The following is an 18,399-nucleotide window of genomic DNA, read 5'->3' as shown; positions in this document are numbered from 1 at the left end:
CTAACTAATCATTTTGCAGATATGTAAACCAAACCATCATGTTGTACATCTTAATACAGTGATGTATGTCAATTATTTCTCAATAACAGTGAAAAAAAACCTGAGGTCTCATGACATTAGCAACTTGGTCACAATTAGAGAAAAGTGGTTATGATGTTAACAGCCCTTGAATATCATAATTAAAATTAAAAAGGCAGCCAAAATGCCATCTTGAAAGACACCAGGCTCAGATAATTTTATGAATAAGTGCCAGCTCTATATAAAGTATTACACAGCAAGGAGAGATATAAGAAAAAAAAGGAAAAAAAGTACAGGCCTAATTATTTTGCTTATGAATACAGATAAAAATATTCTAAATAAAATCAAATTTAGTGGTAAGGCATTAAAAAGACCAAGTAGTATCATGGTATTAGTGGTATCATGATCAAGTAGCATTTATCCCAAGGAAGCAAGACTAGTACAACAGGAAAAATAATTTAACTAACTGCATTAACAGATTAAAGAAAAAAATGATTATCTCAGTAATTGTCAAAGTATTTGATATAAACACTGAGTTTTGATAAAATATTCAGAAAGTGAAAAACAGAAGAAATTTTTTTAACTTGACAAAATGACTATCAGAAATCCACAGCAAGCATCAAATTTAATGTTAAAATAGAAAGGAGTACTTCTAAAGAACAAGAGAAAGATGCCCCTTCTTATGGCTACTCTACAATAATGTCCTAGAAATCCCTAAAAATTCAGTAAGACAAGAAAAATGAGGGGAAAACAACTTATTGTTTCTGCAGATGATATAATTGTGCACTCAGAAAATCTAAGAAATCAACTGAAAAATTATTAAGACTAATAAGGTGGTCAGATATAAACATAAAAAAATTAATATTACGTAGTAAACAAAATCCAATAGGAAACCTAATAGAAAAGAAGATCCTATTCACAGTGGTAATAAAAATTATGAAATACCTAGGAAGAAATCTTAACAAAATGGTATAGGATCTAGAGGGAAAAGCTATAAAAGCTATAAAACCTTACAAAAGAACAACCCTTACCACAGAACAAAAAGAACTGATTAAGTAGGAGAAACTTACTGTTGAGTGTAAAATGGGAGATTTAATATTGCAAAGAGGTCCATTCTCCCCAAGTAATCCATTAAATTAAATGCAATCCAAATAGAACTTCCAGTAAGATTAAAAAAAAAAAAATTGACATCCACAAGGTAACCCTAAAGTTAGTATCAGATAAAAGAATAAATCAAAGTACTGGGACAGGAATCAAGATGAAATAAACCCCCCCCCCAAAATAGAGAACTTTTAGTCTATACCTGGTATTTCCCACCAGTGGGAAAAGTTTCAATAGTTTGGGAAGAGGGAAAGATTACATCTCTATTTTTACTTTTTATTTTTTTAAAGACTCAGAGAGAGCAAGCGAAAGAGTGAACACACGCACGCACACACACACCCAGTAGGGGGAGGGGCAGAGGGAGAGAAACTTGAGCAGACTCCAGGCTGAGCATGGAGCCCAACATGGGGCTTGATCTCATGACCCTGACATTATGACCTGAGCTGAAATCAAGAGTCGGACACTCAACCAACTGAGCCACCCAGGTGCCCCATACATCACCATCTTTATTAAACCTCAAAATCCAAATGAATTAAAGGATTAAAAGTTAAATAAAACTATAAGAATAAATTATTAATAATTATAAATAAATAAATAAATAAATAAAACTATCAGTTTTATAATCTTAGGACTGGAAAGCCTTTCTAAGGGAGAAGCCATAAAGAAGAAGGCTTAACGATTTGCCTACCTAAAGATTAAGTCACTAAAAGTACCATAAAGTTAAAGGTCAAATGGGAATAACTGGGAATAACTACTTGCAATGTATGAGAAAAGGATTACATCGAAAATCTATTAAATCTATTAAAAAAAAAAGTGGTACAACTCACTAAGAAAAAGATAACCTAATAGAAAAGCTGGTAAAGAGATATGAACAACAATTCTCAGAGAAGAAATACAAATAGCCAACATATGAAACGACGTTTAACCTCACTAGTAAACAAGGAAATGTAAATTCAAGTGGGAACATTTTTTGTGCAACAGACTGGCAAAAATTAAAAAGGTTGATAATATGAAATGCAGTCATGGAGAAATGGGTACTTTCACACACTACTGGTGGAAACACAAATTCTGTGTTTTGGGAAGGCATTTTGGCACTAACAAGTTGAAGATGCACATACCCTCTGTCCCAGTAACTCTGTTTCTTAGAAGCTATCTTTCTGGTCTATCTGCCCATGTGCGCAAAGACTTATGCTGTAGCATTAGCTATAGTATCAAACATTTAAAAACTTCCTAAAAGTCCACTGGTGGTTAAATCAAGCAGGTAACATCCATTTCACAGAGTATTATGTAGCCATTAAAAATAATGACATACCTACATATATATAAAAGATTTTCATCACATGTTCAGGGACAAAACAGAAAAATACCTACAGTGTGATACTATCCACACAAAACAAAGACCTATTTGTGTGTACATAACATGCAAAAAGCATGGTTAGGGAAATGACAGTGTCATCACTGTAATAATATTTAAGTGCGCAATAAATTCTAGTCATTGTCATGGAAATGAACTGAAGTCTAATATGAACCGAGCTGTGTAGTGTACACAGTAATGGACAACAGGGCAGCATAAATACCTGCAATACAAGGCTAAGTGGTACAAACACCATGGAGCGTAAAGGAAGGAAAAATTACATCATTCGGGAAGGGCTTCAACAAGGTAACGTCCCACAGAGGAGCAGGATCACAGGAAACTGTGAGGCGTCTTAAGGGAACAAAATGGTTCTGTTTGGGTAGAACACACTGAATAGTGAGAGACAAAATGGGGAAGACCAGATGTGGAGAGTATTTCTTCATATCAGAAGTGAATAGGGGGCGCCTGGGTGGCTCAGTCGGTTAAGCGTCTGCCTTCGGCTCAGGTCGTGATCCCAGGGTCCTGGGATCAAGCCCCGCATCGGGCTCCCTGCTCAGCGGGAAGCCTGCTTCTCCCTCTCCCTCTCCCCCTGCTTCTGTTCCCTCTCTCCTCGTCTGTCAAATAAGTAAATAAAATCTTAAAAAAAAAAAAGAAGTGAATAGGGACCACCGCCTTTAGGAAAATAAAGCCTGGTAGAAGTGTAATGGGTGGGAAGGGACAGTACAGTGCAGAACCCTGTGGGAGCTGACTAACACAGGCCCGAAGATTAACTTCACAACACACCCTGTAGCCCCTGGACTTTACAGGTAATGAATATTTAAGAATGACCTTGAAAATTCTTGACCTGTAGTAAACTATCATTCTGCTCAGAGATATGTATTTCACTGACTGGAAACTGTTGCGGGTAAGTGGTCATCTGAGTAGTTGCACCAGCCCCACCGTGTGCCTGGAGTGTGTATGTCACTCAGTTACGTTTATCCTCACTCCCGTGAAGTAGTAGGTTTTGTGAAAAGTGACTCCCAGAAGAAAGTGAAAAGGTCCAAGGTCGAAGACAGTAGTGGTTTATAAGTTATTCAGTCTTATATTTAAATACTCTTTTGCATGTGGAAAGAGTTCCTTAAAAATTTCAGTAATAATCAGTCTCATTTTAAGAGGACAAATGATGGCTTTAGTGGTATTTATATTTTGATGCTCTATCAAAGTCTTAAAATGTGATCCTCACACACGACAAGGGCTTAACACATTATCCAAACCCACAGAATGTACAACACCAAGAGTGAACCAAATGTAAACTACAGATTTGGGGTGATCTGCTGAGGGATGGTAACGGGGGGCTGGGGGGGGAGGCTACGGTTGTGGCACAAGAGATTGGTGGAGAGGGGGAGGGGATATGGCAAATCTCTGTACTTTCTGCTCAGTTTTCTATAGACCCAAAACTGCTCTAAAATAGTGTATTTAAAAAGAGAGAGAGAAAGAGAGAGATCTGCGCCAGCAGAGCACGTGAGCTGTTTCCATCCATGTCCCTCATCCTTTATATGCCAGGCTGACTGGACTGTCCTTCAGCACCTCTTTGCACCACGGCTTCTGCCCAAGCAATGAGATAATTTTTTATTTTGTTCTAAGTTGTCTAACTACCTCCCACACTTGCCCCCCACTCTTGGACCTGAGTTACTGTCTTCTTAAGTATACATGGGTTCCAACTTGATGTCACAAATGTAGCTTATTAGGCCTCCCCAGGACAGTAGCTCAGGGTTTTTGTTGCTTCTCTGAGTCCATTTTTTAAATAATTTTGGGACCCAGCCATTAGCAGAGAACTGAACACCTGAAAAGGAGTCATTCCAGAAAGCAGGTATCTTAAGGGTTGGAAAAATGTCACCTAAACAGACCAAAACCTTACCTGTCAGGAAAAGACCTTTCCAGTTCTTACCTCCTTCATTATTTAAACCATAACCATGGCTCAAGATCCTGAGATAGAAAACTACCATTCTGCAAAATTTGAAGTGATACTCAAAATCCGAGGAGCACATAAAATAGCAAGTGGAAGTGGATCTCCCCCCTGGTCTCAGCTAGTTCACTGCATAAAACATTAAGTAAAAGGGCCAAATACATGAGTCTTATTAATAAAAAAAATTAGTTCAGAATTACGATAAAAACTACTAACTTAGTGAAAATTTACCACGTTGGAAAAAAGCAAGAAAGATTATACTTGCAAAAGACATTTTCCAACATTATCCTCATCCTTGTATTTAAAGGTGTACCAAATTTTGAGATATATAAATTGCTAAAAAAAACTGGCTATGACCACTGCTATTTGTGATCACACTGGATACTCTTTCCTATTGCTCTGGTACTTACCACAGTGACAACTTCCTGTCTCCCTATATTTCGGTCAGTGGAAGCACTCTTCTACAAGGGAATGATGAGTGTCATGTTCTACTGAGTATCATGTCCCAAACTAACAGGGACTTTCACTACTTAGCAAAACTCAAAATCTGTTATTTACCAAACTGAAGTTGTACATTTAAAAGAAAAAATGACCTCTTTTTCTAGATGAAACCCTTAAAGACTATTAAACTCATTTCCTGTTAAACTTAAAACTATTGAACTAATTTCCTTTAGCCACACTCTCAAATACCAGCTTTTAAAATTCAGGCAGTGGTTCAACTACTGTTGAAAGATAAGTATTTGGTTAAAGAAATCTGCAGTGAGTGAGAAATGAGAAACCAGCTATCTTTTGGTTTTGCTTGATGCTAGTGAGGTTGCTGATGTGGAACTGTACTGTATTCACTGTGAGGGCAAGAATGGTGGCTGTGAGGTGAGCCCTGAATCAAGCCCTCATCCCTAAGCTCTCCTCAAGCACAAGGAGCCAGGCTCTGAACAGACTCACAGAGCTGGCTGCCTTGGCTGTAAAACAATGAAAGTTACGTGTTTTCACGGAGTTTCATAAGTGTGACTTAACATGCAACATTCTGTATTTGGGGGAAAATGACAGTGGAAAACTTGGGGCACAGGACAGAACACTGTACTCTGAATGATATATTCCAAAAATCACAGGGCACTGGGTGGCTCAGTCGGTTAAGTGTCTGCCTTCAGCTCAGGTCATCATGATCCTGGGGTCGAGCCCCACATCGGGCTCCCTGCTCAGTGGGGAGTCTGCTTCTCCCTCTGCCCTTCCCCCCACCCCCGCTCTTTCTCTCAAATAAATAAAATCTTAAAAAAAAATCATTTTAATTGATGCCTTCTTTTTAAAGGGGTAAGGGGCAATATATTCTAAAAGGTACAGTTTTCTTCCCTTCTCATCTAGTATGAGTGTCTCTGACCACTGGCAAGCTTATAATCAGTGATGTTTTTAGATGATTACTAATAACAGATGGTAATCGGCTTTTCTTGAAAATGCACTGCTAATTTCCTGTGTTACCCTAAATAGACAGCTGAATGCAACAATTACACTGATTACATGCTTCATTCTAAGAGGTGAAACAATGAGGGAAATTTTGGACCTTTCTTCTAGGTGAGAAGGCAAATTTAAGGCTCACAATATGAACCTTAATAAGGCCACCATTTGCCAGCAAAGCCCCCAAAGACTCAATTTTGGGGAAATCTGTACCACTTCTTTTCTTCTCATTTAGAAGAATCCATCTGATTACCAGATAACAGAACTCGGTAAACAGCCTGGCTTTGTTCCTTAAGGCAAGCCTAAATTGCTGGAAAGCACCTCTGCACCTCCCCGCCCCCAACAAACTCCTCCTGACCGGCCCCATCAAGCCCCCTCACACACCCTCACTCTGCTCAGTGTGATGGCTCTGGCACCGAGGTACTTTTTCTCTACTGAAGTGCCCTCTGTTCATTATCCAAGGCCAAGGTCAAATACATCAAATACAGACTGTGGAGTACCTACCATGGGCTCCCCTATTGGACCATTAGCAGTCTGCAGTAGGGACAGGATATGATATTCCTGTCTTCCCATAGCCTGACAAGAAAACACTAACAGGGATTTCTGAATGAACATGTGCCTGATAGAGGGAATCCCTTTCCTTCCTGCTGTCAAGGCGTCCTGGGGTATGCAGGGATAGCTGGAGGGCTCCTAGGTATAGTTTCCTATTCAGTTAACACATATGAAACCCCAAGTCTGCAGGTCAATGTACTATGAGGAGGAGTTACGTTGTAGCAGAAGACATACAAGTAAAATTTAAAAGAAGCATCAAGCAAAACCTACCTTGGCCCCACAGTCCCTCTGCCTATCACCCCACTTTTCAGCTCCCCTTCACAGAACTTGTTAAGAATTATCTCTACTCACTGTCTCCACTTCTTACCCCATTCTCTCCTCATCCAACTCCAAAGCTTCAGTTCAAGCCACTGAGATTGCTCCTCAAAATCATTAACACCTCCATCTGTCAAATTCAAGGATCACTTCTGAGTCCTCATCTCATCTGACCTCTCAGTAACACTAGATTCTTGAAATAACTTTCTTCACTCGGTTTTCAAGATACTGTACCTTTTACATGTTTCTCCTACTTCATCAGCTATTTCATTAGATTTGTAAATCTCTTGAGTCTTGGGACCCTTCCCTTCTCTATCTACAGTTGTCTCATGTAATCTCACTCTGTGGTTTTAAATACTACATATATGCTGATGATTCCCAAATTTATACCTTACTCCTCAATTCTAGATTACACATCCAACTGCTTTAAGTGCCTACAGGTGCCTTACACTTAAACTGTCTAAAACAAAACTCTAGATTTTCCCCTCCCCAATCCTGCCATTTCAGGGAATGGCACTTTGCTCCCCCAACATCTTATTCCTCAAGTCAAAATATGTAGGAGCAATCTCTGATTCTGTTCTTCCCTTTTCCTCCGCTACGTTCAATTCAGAAGCAAGGCCAGTCAACTCTATATCCAAAACAAATCTTGAGTCCATCCACTTCTCTTCATTTCCACTGCTACCTCCCTAGTCCAGTCCACCACCATTTCTTGGATTATGACAACAGTCTCCTCACTGGTCTCCTTGTTTCTATTCTTGCCCCTCTACGATCCATTCTCCAAACATTCTTCAAACTATGAATCAGATTATATGACTTCCCTGCTTCAAATCCTCCAGGGACTTCCTATCATACAGAGAATAATTATCGAACTATTTACCAAGGCTACAAGGGCACCACACACTCTGGAACCATCTATCTCTGACCTCATTCCCCTGCTTACTATATTCTAGCCATGCTTCCTTTCTTAATCCTTCAACCCCTCCTGTTCGAACTGGTCTTGGGGCCTATGCATCAGCTGGTCTCTCCACCTGGAAGGCTTGCGTCTCTGCTTTCTGTGTGTATGTTGCTCCCTCTCATCAATCAGGTCCCAGCTCAAATGCCACATTCTCAGAGAAGATCCTGCCTTTGAAAGGGCTTAAAGTGGCCCCTCAATTACCCCCATCACCAAAGTTAATTTTCACTGGGTAATCCTGGACAGTCTTCTTAATCTTTTTGATAAATACTTGGCCTTTACAGGGTAGATGCAATAATTCAATTAGATTATAGCTAACAAACAGTAAGAATTCAATCAATATTTTTTTTTTTAAAGATTTTATTTATTTATTTGAGAGAGAGAGTGAGAGAGAGCGAGAAAGAGAGCACAAGAGGGGGGAGCGGGAGAGGGAGAAGCAGACTCCCTGCTGAGCAGGCAGCCCGATGCGGGACTCGATCCTGGGACTTCAGGATCATGACCTGAGCCGAAGGCAGTCGCTTAACCAACTGAGCCACCCAGGCGCCCAAGAATTCAATCAGTATTAACATCCCGTCTGTACAGCTCCCACCCTTGAAAAATTTAGTCTCAAAGAACGTTTTTTTTTTTAAAGATTTTAAAGAGGATTTTTAAAAAATTGGTAAACACGAGGGTTTATCCAAATAAGCACTGAGGATGAAACCACTGTAGTGATTATTACTAATTTGGGATGATATAAAAACACTGCGAGGGGCACCTGGGTGGCTGTGTCGTTAAGCGTCTGCCTTTGGCTCAGGTCATGATCTTGGGGTCCTGGGATCGAGCCCCGCATCGGGCTCCCTGCTCAGCGGGAAGCCTGCTTCTCTCTCTCCTACTCCTCCTGCTTGTGTTCCCTCTCTCGCTGTGTCTGTCAAATAAATAAAATCTTAAAAAAAATAAAAAATAAAAACACTGCGAAACTAAAATACTAGACAATAGAAACACAGCAGACAAGATCAGTTGTATTCAGGAAGAAGATCAAAACAATTCACAGTAGAGCCATGGTTTTAAAACTCTGATGTGCACTAGAATCACCAAGAAGTGTTGTTAAAACACTGCCTGTTGGGCCTTGTCCCCCAACATTTCTGATCTGTCTGGAGTAGAGGCTGAGAATTTGCATTTCTAACAAGTTACAAGGTGGTGCTGATAATGCTGCTCCAGGACCTCTTTGAGAACCCACACATTTGATTTTAAGTCAAATAATCAAATACACATATTAAAAATTTAAAGCGGGGGGGCGGGCGGCGGGGTGGGCAGGGGGTACCTGAGTGGCTCAGTTGGTTAAGTGGCCAACTCTTGATTTCAGCTCCGGTCATGGTCTCAGGGTTGTGAGATTGAGCCCCATGTCTGGCTCTGTGCCTGGTATGGAGCCTGCTTGAGATTCTCTCTCTCTTCCTCTTCCCACCCCTCCCTTCCTCTCTCTCTCTCTTAACAACTACAACAAAAAAAGTAAATACCCAAATAACTAAAGGAGACTGTATCATTTATAACCTAAAGAAGGGGAAAAGGAGGAATAAACAACAATAAATCAATTCCAGAGAAGCCAGGTGTAAGTTGAAAAAAAAGGGGACAGAACTAAATACAACTATATTAAGTCATCACTTAAAATGAATTAAAAGGACAATTTTAAAAAACTCTGCTATTTGTTGAACATATCATAAGGTTGTAGTAATTAAGGCAGTCTCAGTAATGGCAAAGAGTTAGACAAAGTGACTAGTGGCACAGAACAGAAAACCCAGAACCGACTTGTACACATAGGGAATTCTGATATATAATGGAAATGACACTGCAGATCGTTAAGAAAAGGATTAGCTACTCAATAATTAGAGCCAGGATGGCTGGTTATCAAGGGAAAAATGAAACTGGATTCCCACCTCACAATGTATACAAAATTCAATTTAGAATTAAATACTTAAATGTACTTAAATGTAAAAAGCAAAACTAAAACTTTTAGAAGAAAAAATAGCAGTAGGACAGGATTTCTTAAGACACAAAAAGCTAAATAGACAAGATTTGTAAATTCAACCACCTTAAAATCAAATCTGTTCATTAAAAGGCACTGTAGTAAGACAGTGGAAAGCTAACCATAAAATACTTAAGATATTTATAATACATGTAACTGAAAAAGAATTAAGATGCAGAAGAGATAAAGAACACAGGCAGATCAGTACCACCACCAATAAGACATTAAAAATGGGTGAAAGACACAAATGCTTCAAAGAGGAAAAACAAAATTAAATATGAAAAGATGTTTAGCATCATTAGAAATCAGGGCATCGCCGATGAAGACCACAATGGTTTACCACTGTACACCCACCAGATTCACAAAATTAAGAAACTGACAAAATCAGTGTCAGAGGATGCATCAGAGAAAACCCTTATATTTTGCTAGCACTGCAGATTAGTAAAACTATCTTGGAAGACAATTTTACATTATTTTGTAAAACTGAGTGCAAAAAGTTTTACGTGTACATATACCCTAGAGAATCTCTTACACCTTTGCTCCAGAAGACCTCACAAGAATGTTCCTAGGAGCAAAGGTTGATTAGTAAAGACCATATACCATACAGTATGGTATATTCCCATGACAGAATTCTGTACATCAGTGAAAATGAATGAACTATAGCTCTAAGCAACATGAGTATGTAAAAACAAAACAAAAAAGGCAATTCCTAGAAGAGTACACAGAATACTGTTTTTAAAAGCTCAAAAAATAAAATAGAACCCTACATATGATTTTTCTTTTTTTTTTTCCCCAAAGCACAGAAAGCAAAAATCTGTGTCAGTAGTTATAGGGAGTAGGGGATGACAGAAGGCTGAGATGAGAAGGAGGAGCATCTAAGTGGATCCCAGTTAGTGACAATGAAGAGTTCTTGGAATGGCTATGCAGGGTGGTATCCAGAGTACTCCTTAAGATGAATATGCTGTAAAACTTAACTTCATAACTTAAGTAAGCATGCATGTGTGTGTATATACACACCACATATTTTCCCATTCTTTGATATATATTAACTATATTTAAAAACTAAAAAAGAAAAAAGAGGAAAACATGACTAAAATATGCTAGTTGATACTGACTGCAGTGGGAACCAAATCCCCAGTCCAATACTTACTGATCAAGGGTCTTATAATAAATGTCCAGATCCTTGTTCACAAGCTCTGTTGTTCTCATAACAATCATCATTTCCCTGTACTTTTCCTCCGCATCCCGAAATTGAGGTTCTCGAAGTTCTCTCTTAAAATGAATAATTTCTTCCTCATAGCCTTTCTGTCGCCCTATTGCCAAACTGTGATTTCTTTTTATACTGTCTATTTTTTCTTCCAACTTCTGATGTTCACTATAAAAGGTAAACATGACAATTAAGGACCATTTTTAGCTTTTAGCAGCCTGAAGTGGAAAAGCCCAGATCTCTCTAGATATACAGTAAGTCTCTCCTTGCTTTTTATTTAAGGCTTTAGTACGAAAGAAAAATTTCTTGCTTCCCAAATCTCTGAAGCATCCAGATTTGTGAACAGCTGATTTCTGTGTGCTGAACAAGGAACTCTCATAACACATGAACACTGAGCAAGGTGGTCCTCACTTTTAGACACTAACCTAAAAAAAGTACTCTTGGTGATTAAATTACAAATTCACAAAATTCTGATTGTGAACTGAGAATGCACAATTACCAACGTTGAGAAGTTACTGAGTAATAGGTGTCATCATTCTGTTCACAATACATCAAAGACAAAATACAATTTCATCTCAAACTACTAGTTTCTGTGTTAATACTTAGTAAAGGTTTGTACTCTACGAAAACAAAATTTCACTTGCACAAGTATAAGCATAATAATGACCAAAAAAAGTAAAATACACAAACTTTTCTGGTAACTAGGGAGATAATACAGATTTGTGTGCTTTAAGAATCTTATTCACTTAACAATTACTTATTAAGCACCCTCTTATTAAGCAATGCTCCGCAGTTTATGGATATCCATACAGAACTGGCCTTATTATCTGTTTTGCTGACATTTCTGTTGCATTCTAGTTGAAGACAGATTTGGAAAAGAGGAGTTGTACTTAGTAGTCTGAATGAATATAAAAAATCATTGTAATGTACCAAACATAGAAGAAATTTAAAAATATCTGGTTTTGGTCTTCAGTAGCAAAGAATAAGTTGTTTCAATTGTATCTTCTAAAAGCTTCACTCTTTCAACTTCCCACTGAGAGCACTAACATTACAATGTTAAAGAGCTGAGGCTTGGCAGCTAGGATATCCAGGTCACATTTCAGGCTTTTGTCGTAACTTCCTGTGGATTTTTTTCTGGATCTCAATGTCCTAATGCTTTAGAAATGAGACTGAAGATGAAAAGCTCTTTCAGTTATAAAGTCTGATTTCTTCAATATATGAAAGATATTTTAAAACAGCTAAACCAAGAGTACTTACAGTAACATAAGATTAAACCATTTGTTAGGTTTTATAAAGTAAATTAAAATTTCATTACAACATCTTTTAAAAAAACTTAGGTATTCTTTGATTCAGATTTAAAGTCAAGAAAACAAATGAAAAATCTGTAAGAAGTGGCTGAACGAATGGCCTATATTTAGCTACGGTGATTCAAAAATCTATTTGGCTAGTACAGCCTTTTATACCAGTCTAGTGCCTTAGCATTGACCAGTTCCTTAGAGAATTCCTAAGGCAACTCTAAGGCACACAAGGCAAGAACAAAATCATTTCTGCTCTAGCAGAAAGGTAGCAACTAAAGTAAGTATCAAGAAAACTAGATGAAAGAAGCAACAGACTAACCTACCAAAAAAAAAAAAAAAAAAAAAAAAGCAGCTCTGGTTGGCCTGCAATTACGACTGGGACCATCTACAATGGGTCTCCAATGACAGATCACTTTGGCAATAAGTCCACTGGCAGTATTAGAGATTGTATGAGCTGGGACACAGGCTTGGTCCACAGGCCATATGTGCTCTTTATGCTTGATACCATTATCTTGTGAAGCAGGTTAGCAGAAATCTGGGACTTTGCATATTTAATCCTGCCCATCAATGCAGTAGGACTACAAATTCTCTATCACTTCTTCAGTAATTCAATTCGTAAAGCATGACATATGGTTGAATAAAAACTCTGTCCACCTTCCTGTAAGTCTCACGGGACATTTATGCTAAGATTCTTTTTTAAAAATACGTATTGAATATTCTTCACAATTCAATAAAAAGACTTTATTTAAACTAAAGACTGCTTTTAAAAACATACTTCTTCATTTGTAAAACCTGCATTTGACCCATTTCCTTCAAATGCTGTTTTCTTTCTTCTTCAACTTCTTTTAGTTCCTCATTTCTTTTTCTTAAAGTAAGGTTATCCTGTAGCCATCTCTCTTGTATCTAAATAATATTAAATTGGTTAACAAAAATAATCAAGTTACCAACATGTGATTCATAATACACAATTGCTGAAAGGTAGTACTGATTCTGCCTTCACTTAGAATCAGGTTAAACTCAAAAGAGGGAGAAGCCAGGGTGAGGCTTGGAATAATCTGGACAGCCCATAAATGCACAAAACAGATATTTAAATGATGAAATAAAAGAATATAACTAAAGGCTATACCCCATTGGGATCATCTTGCATAGGAACCCCACAATAAAGCTTACCTTACGTAAAAGGTCACAAGAGAGCAACAGACTATCAAAGTCTCAACTCACTTTTTTTTCCTAGTTGTATTTATCTTTTTTTTTTTAAGATTTTATTTATTTATTTGACAGAGAGAGACACAGCGAGAGAGGGAACACAAGCAGGGGGAGTGGGAGAGGGAGAAGCAGGCTTCCCGCAGAGCAGGGAGGCCGATGCGGGGCCCGATCCCAGGACCCTGGGATCATGACCTGAGCTGAAGGCAGACGCTTAACGACTGAGCCACCCAGGCACCCCTGTATTTATCTCTTAACATTTGCCAAGGCTGAGATACTGTTAGGTATGTTAGATAAGATCTTTACCTTCAAGTTGACAAGTTGACAAATGATAGTCACAAGGCAGAAGTTTCACAAAGATAGTACTATCTACATACCTGATGACACTTTCCCTGGGCATTGAACTGAACTGAAAATATAAGAAGTTGACTGGTTCTGAGTAGGTCTGTCCTTAAAAGAGACCCAATCACGCAGCAGCACCAACACCAACAGAATTATTTCAGTAACCTTCCTGGTGATTATGAACTATGTTGTCAAGAACCAAATAGGAAACAGTTTATAAGCTGACTCTTCGGAATGTAGAAAAAATAATTACCCGCAGAAATAGATTTGGCTCATAAAAGTCTGAATACAGAAAACTCTTCCCAAGTTCAGAGTCCAGACTTCTCAAAGAGGAGGCTAGGACCCTCCTGTAATAACCCTTCCAACTGAAATAAACCCAGTGTTATGGAAGTGGGAGGGAGGGGAAGACCTTTGGCAGAATCTTGCTGCCAACAGAAACGGCACAGGACTTACTAAGGAGTAAGGATTTGGGAGGTGGGTCAGAAGAAGGGAAGCCAAGCACTTCTGTCACACGCTTAATCTTGCCCATCTATGCATCACCATTTTGAGGTGTTTTTGTTTTTGTTTTTAAGCTGTCATTAAGGTCACTTTCAGTTTTCCTGCAAATAGTAGTACAAATACATACAACACATCTATCAAAGGGCATTCCTATAAGCAGTTAAAAGTAACGGAAATGGTATGGTTGTAAATGTCCTTTTGTTGCCAGGCAACCTAATGTATCACTGCAGCTGTTGTCACTCTCAAAAAGTCTTCCCTAGGAGACCCCACTTGGGCTTCTTCCTTATTAGGCACAGAAACTAGGCATTTCTTTCTTTCTTTTTTTTTTTGGTCAGCTTCTAGTTGCTCTTAACGATAATTTTGAAAGACAGTACACAGCACAGTAGTTAAACAGCACAGGGTTTTAAGTTAGGTACACTTAGGCTTAAATCTCAGCATTACAACATTTTTTTTTTTTTTTAAGATTTTATTTATTTATTTGAGAGAGAGAATGAGAGAGAGAGAGCACATGAGAGGGGGGAGGGTCAGAGGGAGAAGCAGGCTCCCTGCCGAGCAGGGAGCCCGATGCGGGACTCGATCCCGGGACTCCAGGATCATGACCTGAGCCGAAGGCAGTCGCTTAACCGACTGAGCCACCCAGGTGCCCAGCATTACAACTTTCAAATTTGATGACTTTGGGCAAATTAGCTTAAATTCTGAGCCTGTTTACTTGTATAAATGGTGATGATAATACCACCTGTCATATAATGCTGATGTGAAGATTAAATGAGTGAGCCTGTGTGTAAAGTAATCAACACAGTGCCTAGCTCAGTAATTGATAGTGAAATGCTTTTTGGATCAAATCTGTCCTTGTATTTTAAGCAGTGAGAATTCCAATTATAGTCTACAAAATACAAAGTTCAGAGAAAGAAGAAAGAAAGCCAGATACAATTAAAATACAACAGAATTGTTTTTCTGTATGTAATACTAGCAATCTGGCAATGTTACGTCAAGTTCTACTTCTGTTACTCACTACTTTTGTGACCTCAGGCAAGGCAGGTCACCTCCAGTTCCTTTCATCTAAAAAATGAAGGAGATTATTTAACTTCCAAATTTCTTTTCTGTGGACTAAATTTAGTAGAGCTCAAGCATGTAAAGAAGGTACTGTTAGGCTCAAAATATTTAGCTCAGATGACAGTTAACGTACACAGTGGGGTACCTAAAGCAAACCTAAAAATTAGCTGCATTCTAGGTAACTGTGATGGAGTAGCACACTGAATTGACTGCAGTTCAAGATCTACGAAGTCTAGCTGGGAAAAATGCCATTAATTACAGAGGATGGCCTGAAAGTTCTGCAATGCTCTGGCTCAGTGACTGTTACATCAGAACCCCTGGGGAACTTTAACAAGGCATAGTTGCTTCTGCCCTTGCCCCAGAGATTCTGACTTATTGGCCTGTAATGGAGACATAAACATGTATATTTTTAATAGCCCAGGTGATTTTAATTGAGAAGTAATTCATATACCATAAAGTTCACCATTTTAAAGTGTGTAATTCAGAGGTTAGTATATTCACAGGTTGTGCAACCATCACCACTGATCCCAGAACATTTAACACCCCCAAAACAAACCAAGTACACATTAGCAGTCAATCTATTCCCTTTCTCTCTCCTTCCCTTAACCCCTGGCAACACTAATTTGCTTTTTGTCCCTTTGGATATTCACATTTCATATAAATCGAATCATACAGTATGTGGTCATTTGTGATTGGATTCTTTCATCACGTAGCATGTTTTCAAGGTTTAGCCATGTTGTAGTATATATTACTATTTCATTCCTTTTCATGGCTGTATAATAATATTCCCTTTTACGATGTGATGGTTAATGTTACACGTCAACTCAGATGGGCCACAGTGTGCCCAGACATTTGGTTGAACATTATTCTGTGTGTGTCCTGGAGGGTATTTCTGAATAAAATTAACATCTGATTTGGGAGAATGACTAAAACAGGCTGCCCTCCCTAATGTAGGTGAGCCTCATAAAACAACTGACGGCAACCCGAATAGAAAAACACTGAGTAAAAGGTAACTGCTCCTGCCTGAATGTAGGAGCTGAACAGTCGTCTTTTCCTGCCTTTGGACTTGAACTGAAACCTCGGTCTCCTAGTTCTCAGACCTTGAAACTCAGACTAGAACTACACCATCAGATCCCCTGAGTCTCCATCTTGCCAACTACAGATCCCGGGAGTGCTCAGCCTCCATAATCATGTGAGCCAATTCCTTATAATAAACTTCTTTATATAAATTTGTGTATGTGTATATATCCTGTTGGGTTCTGTTGCTCTGGAGAACCTAATACATAATGGATATACCACACTGATCCATTCATCAGTTGATAACCATATGGGTTGTTTCCATATTTTAACTAATGTGAATAATGCTGCTATGAATACTCTTGTACAAGTTTTTATGTGAACATGTTTAAAATTTTCTTGGTTGTATACCTAGGAGTGGTAAACCCAGGTGATTCTGATGGGTACCTCTAGCTAACCTCTGCTCCCCAAAACACTCCAACATTTATTTTAGGCTTCAATCACACAACCTGCTGAAGACCCTCAGTAAGGGAAGATAAAAAAAAGATGCTGAAACACACTGTGGGGGGGGGGGGGAAGAAGAAAAAGAAAAGAAAAAGCCCCATGAGGTTTGTTAAAGACAACTTAAAAAAAAAAAAAAAGAACTTGGGGTGCCTGGGTGGCACAGTCGGTTAAATGTCTGACTCATGATTTCGGCTCAGGTCAAGCGTGACCTCAGGGTCGTGAGATTGAGCCCTGCAGTGGGCTCCACGCTCATTGTGGAGTCTGCTTGAGATCTTCTCTCCCTCTGCCCCTCCCACTCATGTGCACTCTCTCTCTTCTCAAATAAATGTTAAAATAAATAAATAAAAATCTTAAAAAAAAAAAAAGATTTTTTTATTCGTAAATAATCTCTACACCCATCATGGGGCTTGAACTCACAATCCTGAGCTCAAGACCCACATGCTCCACCAACTGAGCCAGCCAGGCACCCCTAGATGGCAGAAATTTACTTCTAATATTCATATATTTGAAATACCTGGCACTATGGCCAGGGGCCCTGCAGACAGCTGATATGGCTAATCTTCAAACAGATTTTAAATCAGCATTTATGACCAAATGATTAAAGTGTTCATATAGCAAATTTTGTTAATAACAGCAGGAATAGAGAAATGGTGTAAAGGAATGATGAAGATAATTTCTCAATGTGATTTTAATTATAATGGTAGAAATTAATTTCCTTCATAGGGAAAATGATAGAGGAATCAACGGGAAAATGACTGGAAATATATAGATATCTTACTTACAACTTTTATGATTATTATACTTCCATCCTTGTTTTGTGTGAATTTATCTTACATTAAGAAAGAAAAGGGGCGCCTGGGTGGCTCAGTCGGTTAAGCGACTGCCTTCGGCTCAGGTCATGATCCTGGAGTCCCGGGATCGAGCCCCACATCGGGCTCCCTGCTCGGCGGGGAGTCTGTTTCTCCCTCTAACCCTCCTCCCTCTCGTGCTCTCTCTATCTCATTCTCTCTGTCTCAAATAAATAAATAAAATCTTTAAAAAAAAAAAAAAAAAAAGAAAGAAAGAAAAGAAAGTGAGAAAAAAATAGAAATATATGTAGGATATTCATTGCCACCATTTGCAGTAAGAAAAAAGTGATCAACTTGTGGCACACCCACAAAACGGAGTATTTCGTGATCATTAAAAAGAATATGGTGGGGATGCCTAGGTTGCTCAGTCAGTTAAGCATCGGCCTTCAGCTCAGGTCATGATCCAAGGGTCCTGGGATCAAGCCCCGCATCAGGCTCCCTGCTCAGCGGAGAGCCTTCTTCTCCCTCTTCCTCTACTGCTCCCCCTGCTTGTGCTCTCTGTCAAATAAATCAATAAAATCTTAAAAAAAAAAGTCATGAACTCTTAATATAAGTATACAAAATTATTTAAAAAAAATGGTGGATCTGTGAGTTGACTTGATATATAAGATCAAATTGCATTAAGTGAAAAAAGCAAGGTGCAGAATATGAATAGTATGATCTCACACATAAAAGTAAATATACACATACACACAGATATATTATTGATCTATCTACCTGCTGATATGAGTAAGAAACTTCTTT

General features: G+C 38.7%; 1 protein-coding gene across 2 annotated transcripts in view; it reads right to left on the bottom strand.

Annotated features, from left to right (window-relative positions):
* The window catches only part of RAD50 (RAD50 double strand break repair protein), an 83,955-nt gene that overhangs the window by 10,275 nt on the left and 55,281 nt on the right, over window positions 1-18,399 (bottom strand). For both annotated transcript variants that reach the window (XM_045892411.3, XM_045892420.3), the window contains 2 exons: window positions 12,966-13,093; window positions 10,836-11,060 (listed from right to left, as the gene is read on the bottom strand). In XM_045892411.3, the coding sequence (XP_045748367.1) occupies window positions 10,836-11,060; window positions 12,966-13,093 (353 nt within the window). The remainder of the gene's footprint in view (window positions 1-10,835; window positions 11,061-12,965; window positions 13,094-18,399) is intronic.

The sequence above is a fragment of the Mirounga angustirostris genome, unplaced genomic scaffold (assembly GCF_029215605.1).
Source record: "Mirounga angustirostris isolate CCGP_5_RB_7025 unplaced genomic scaffold, mMirAng1.0.hap1 SCAF_7, whole genome shotgun sequence".
Lineage (NCBI taxonomy): Eukaryota > Metazoa > Chordata > Mammalia > Carnivora > Phocidae > Mirounga > Mirounga angustirostris.
Note: the sequence above shows the minus strand (reverse complement) of the source record. Positions and strands in the feature narration are given on the sequence as shown.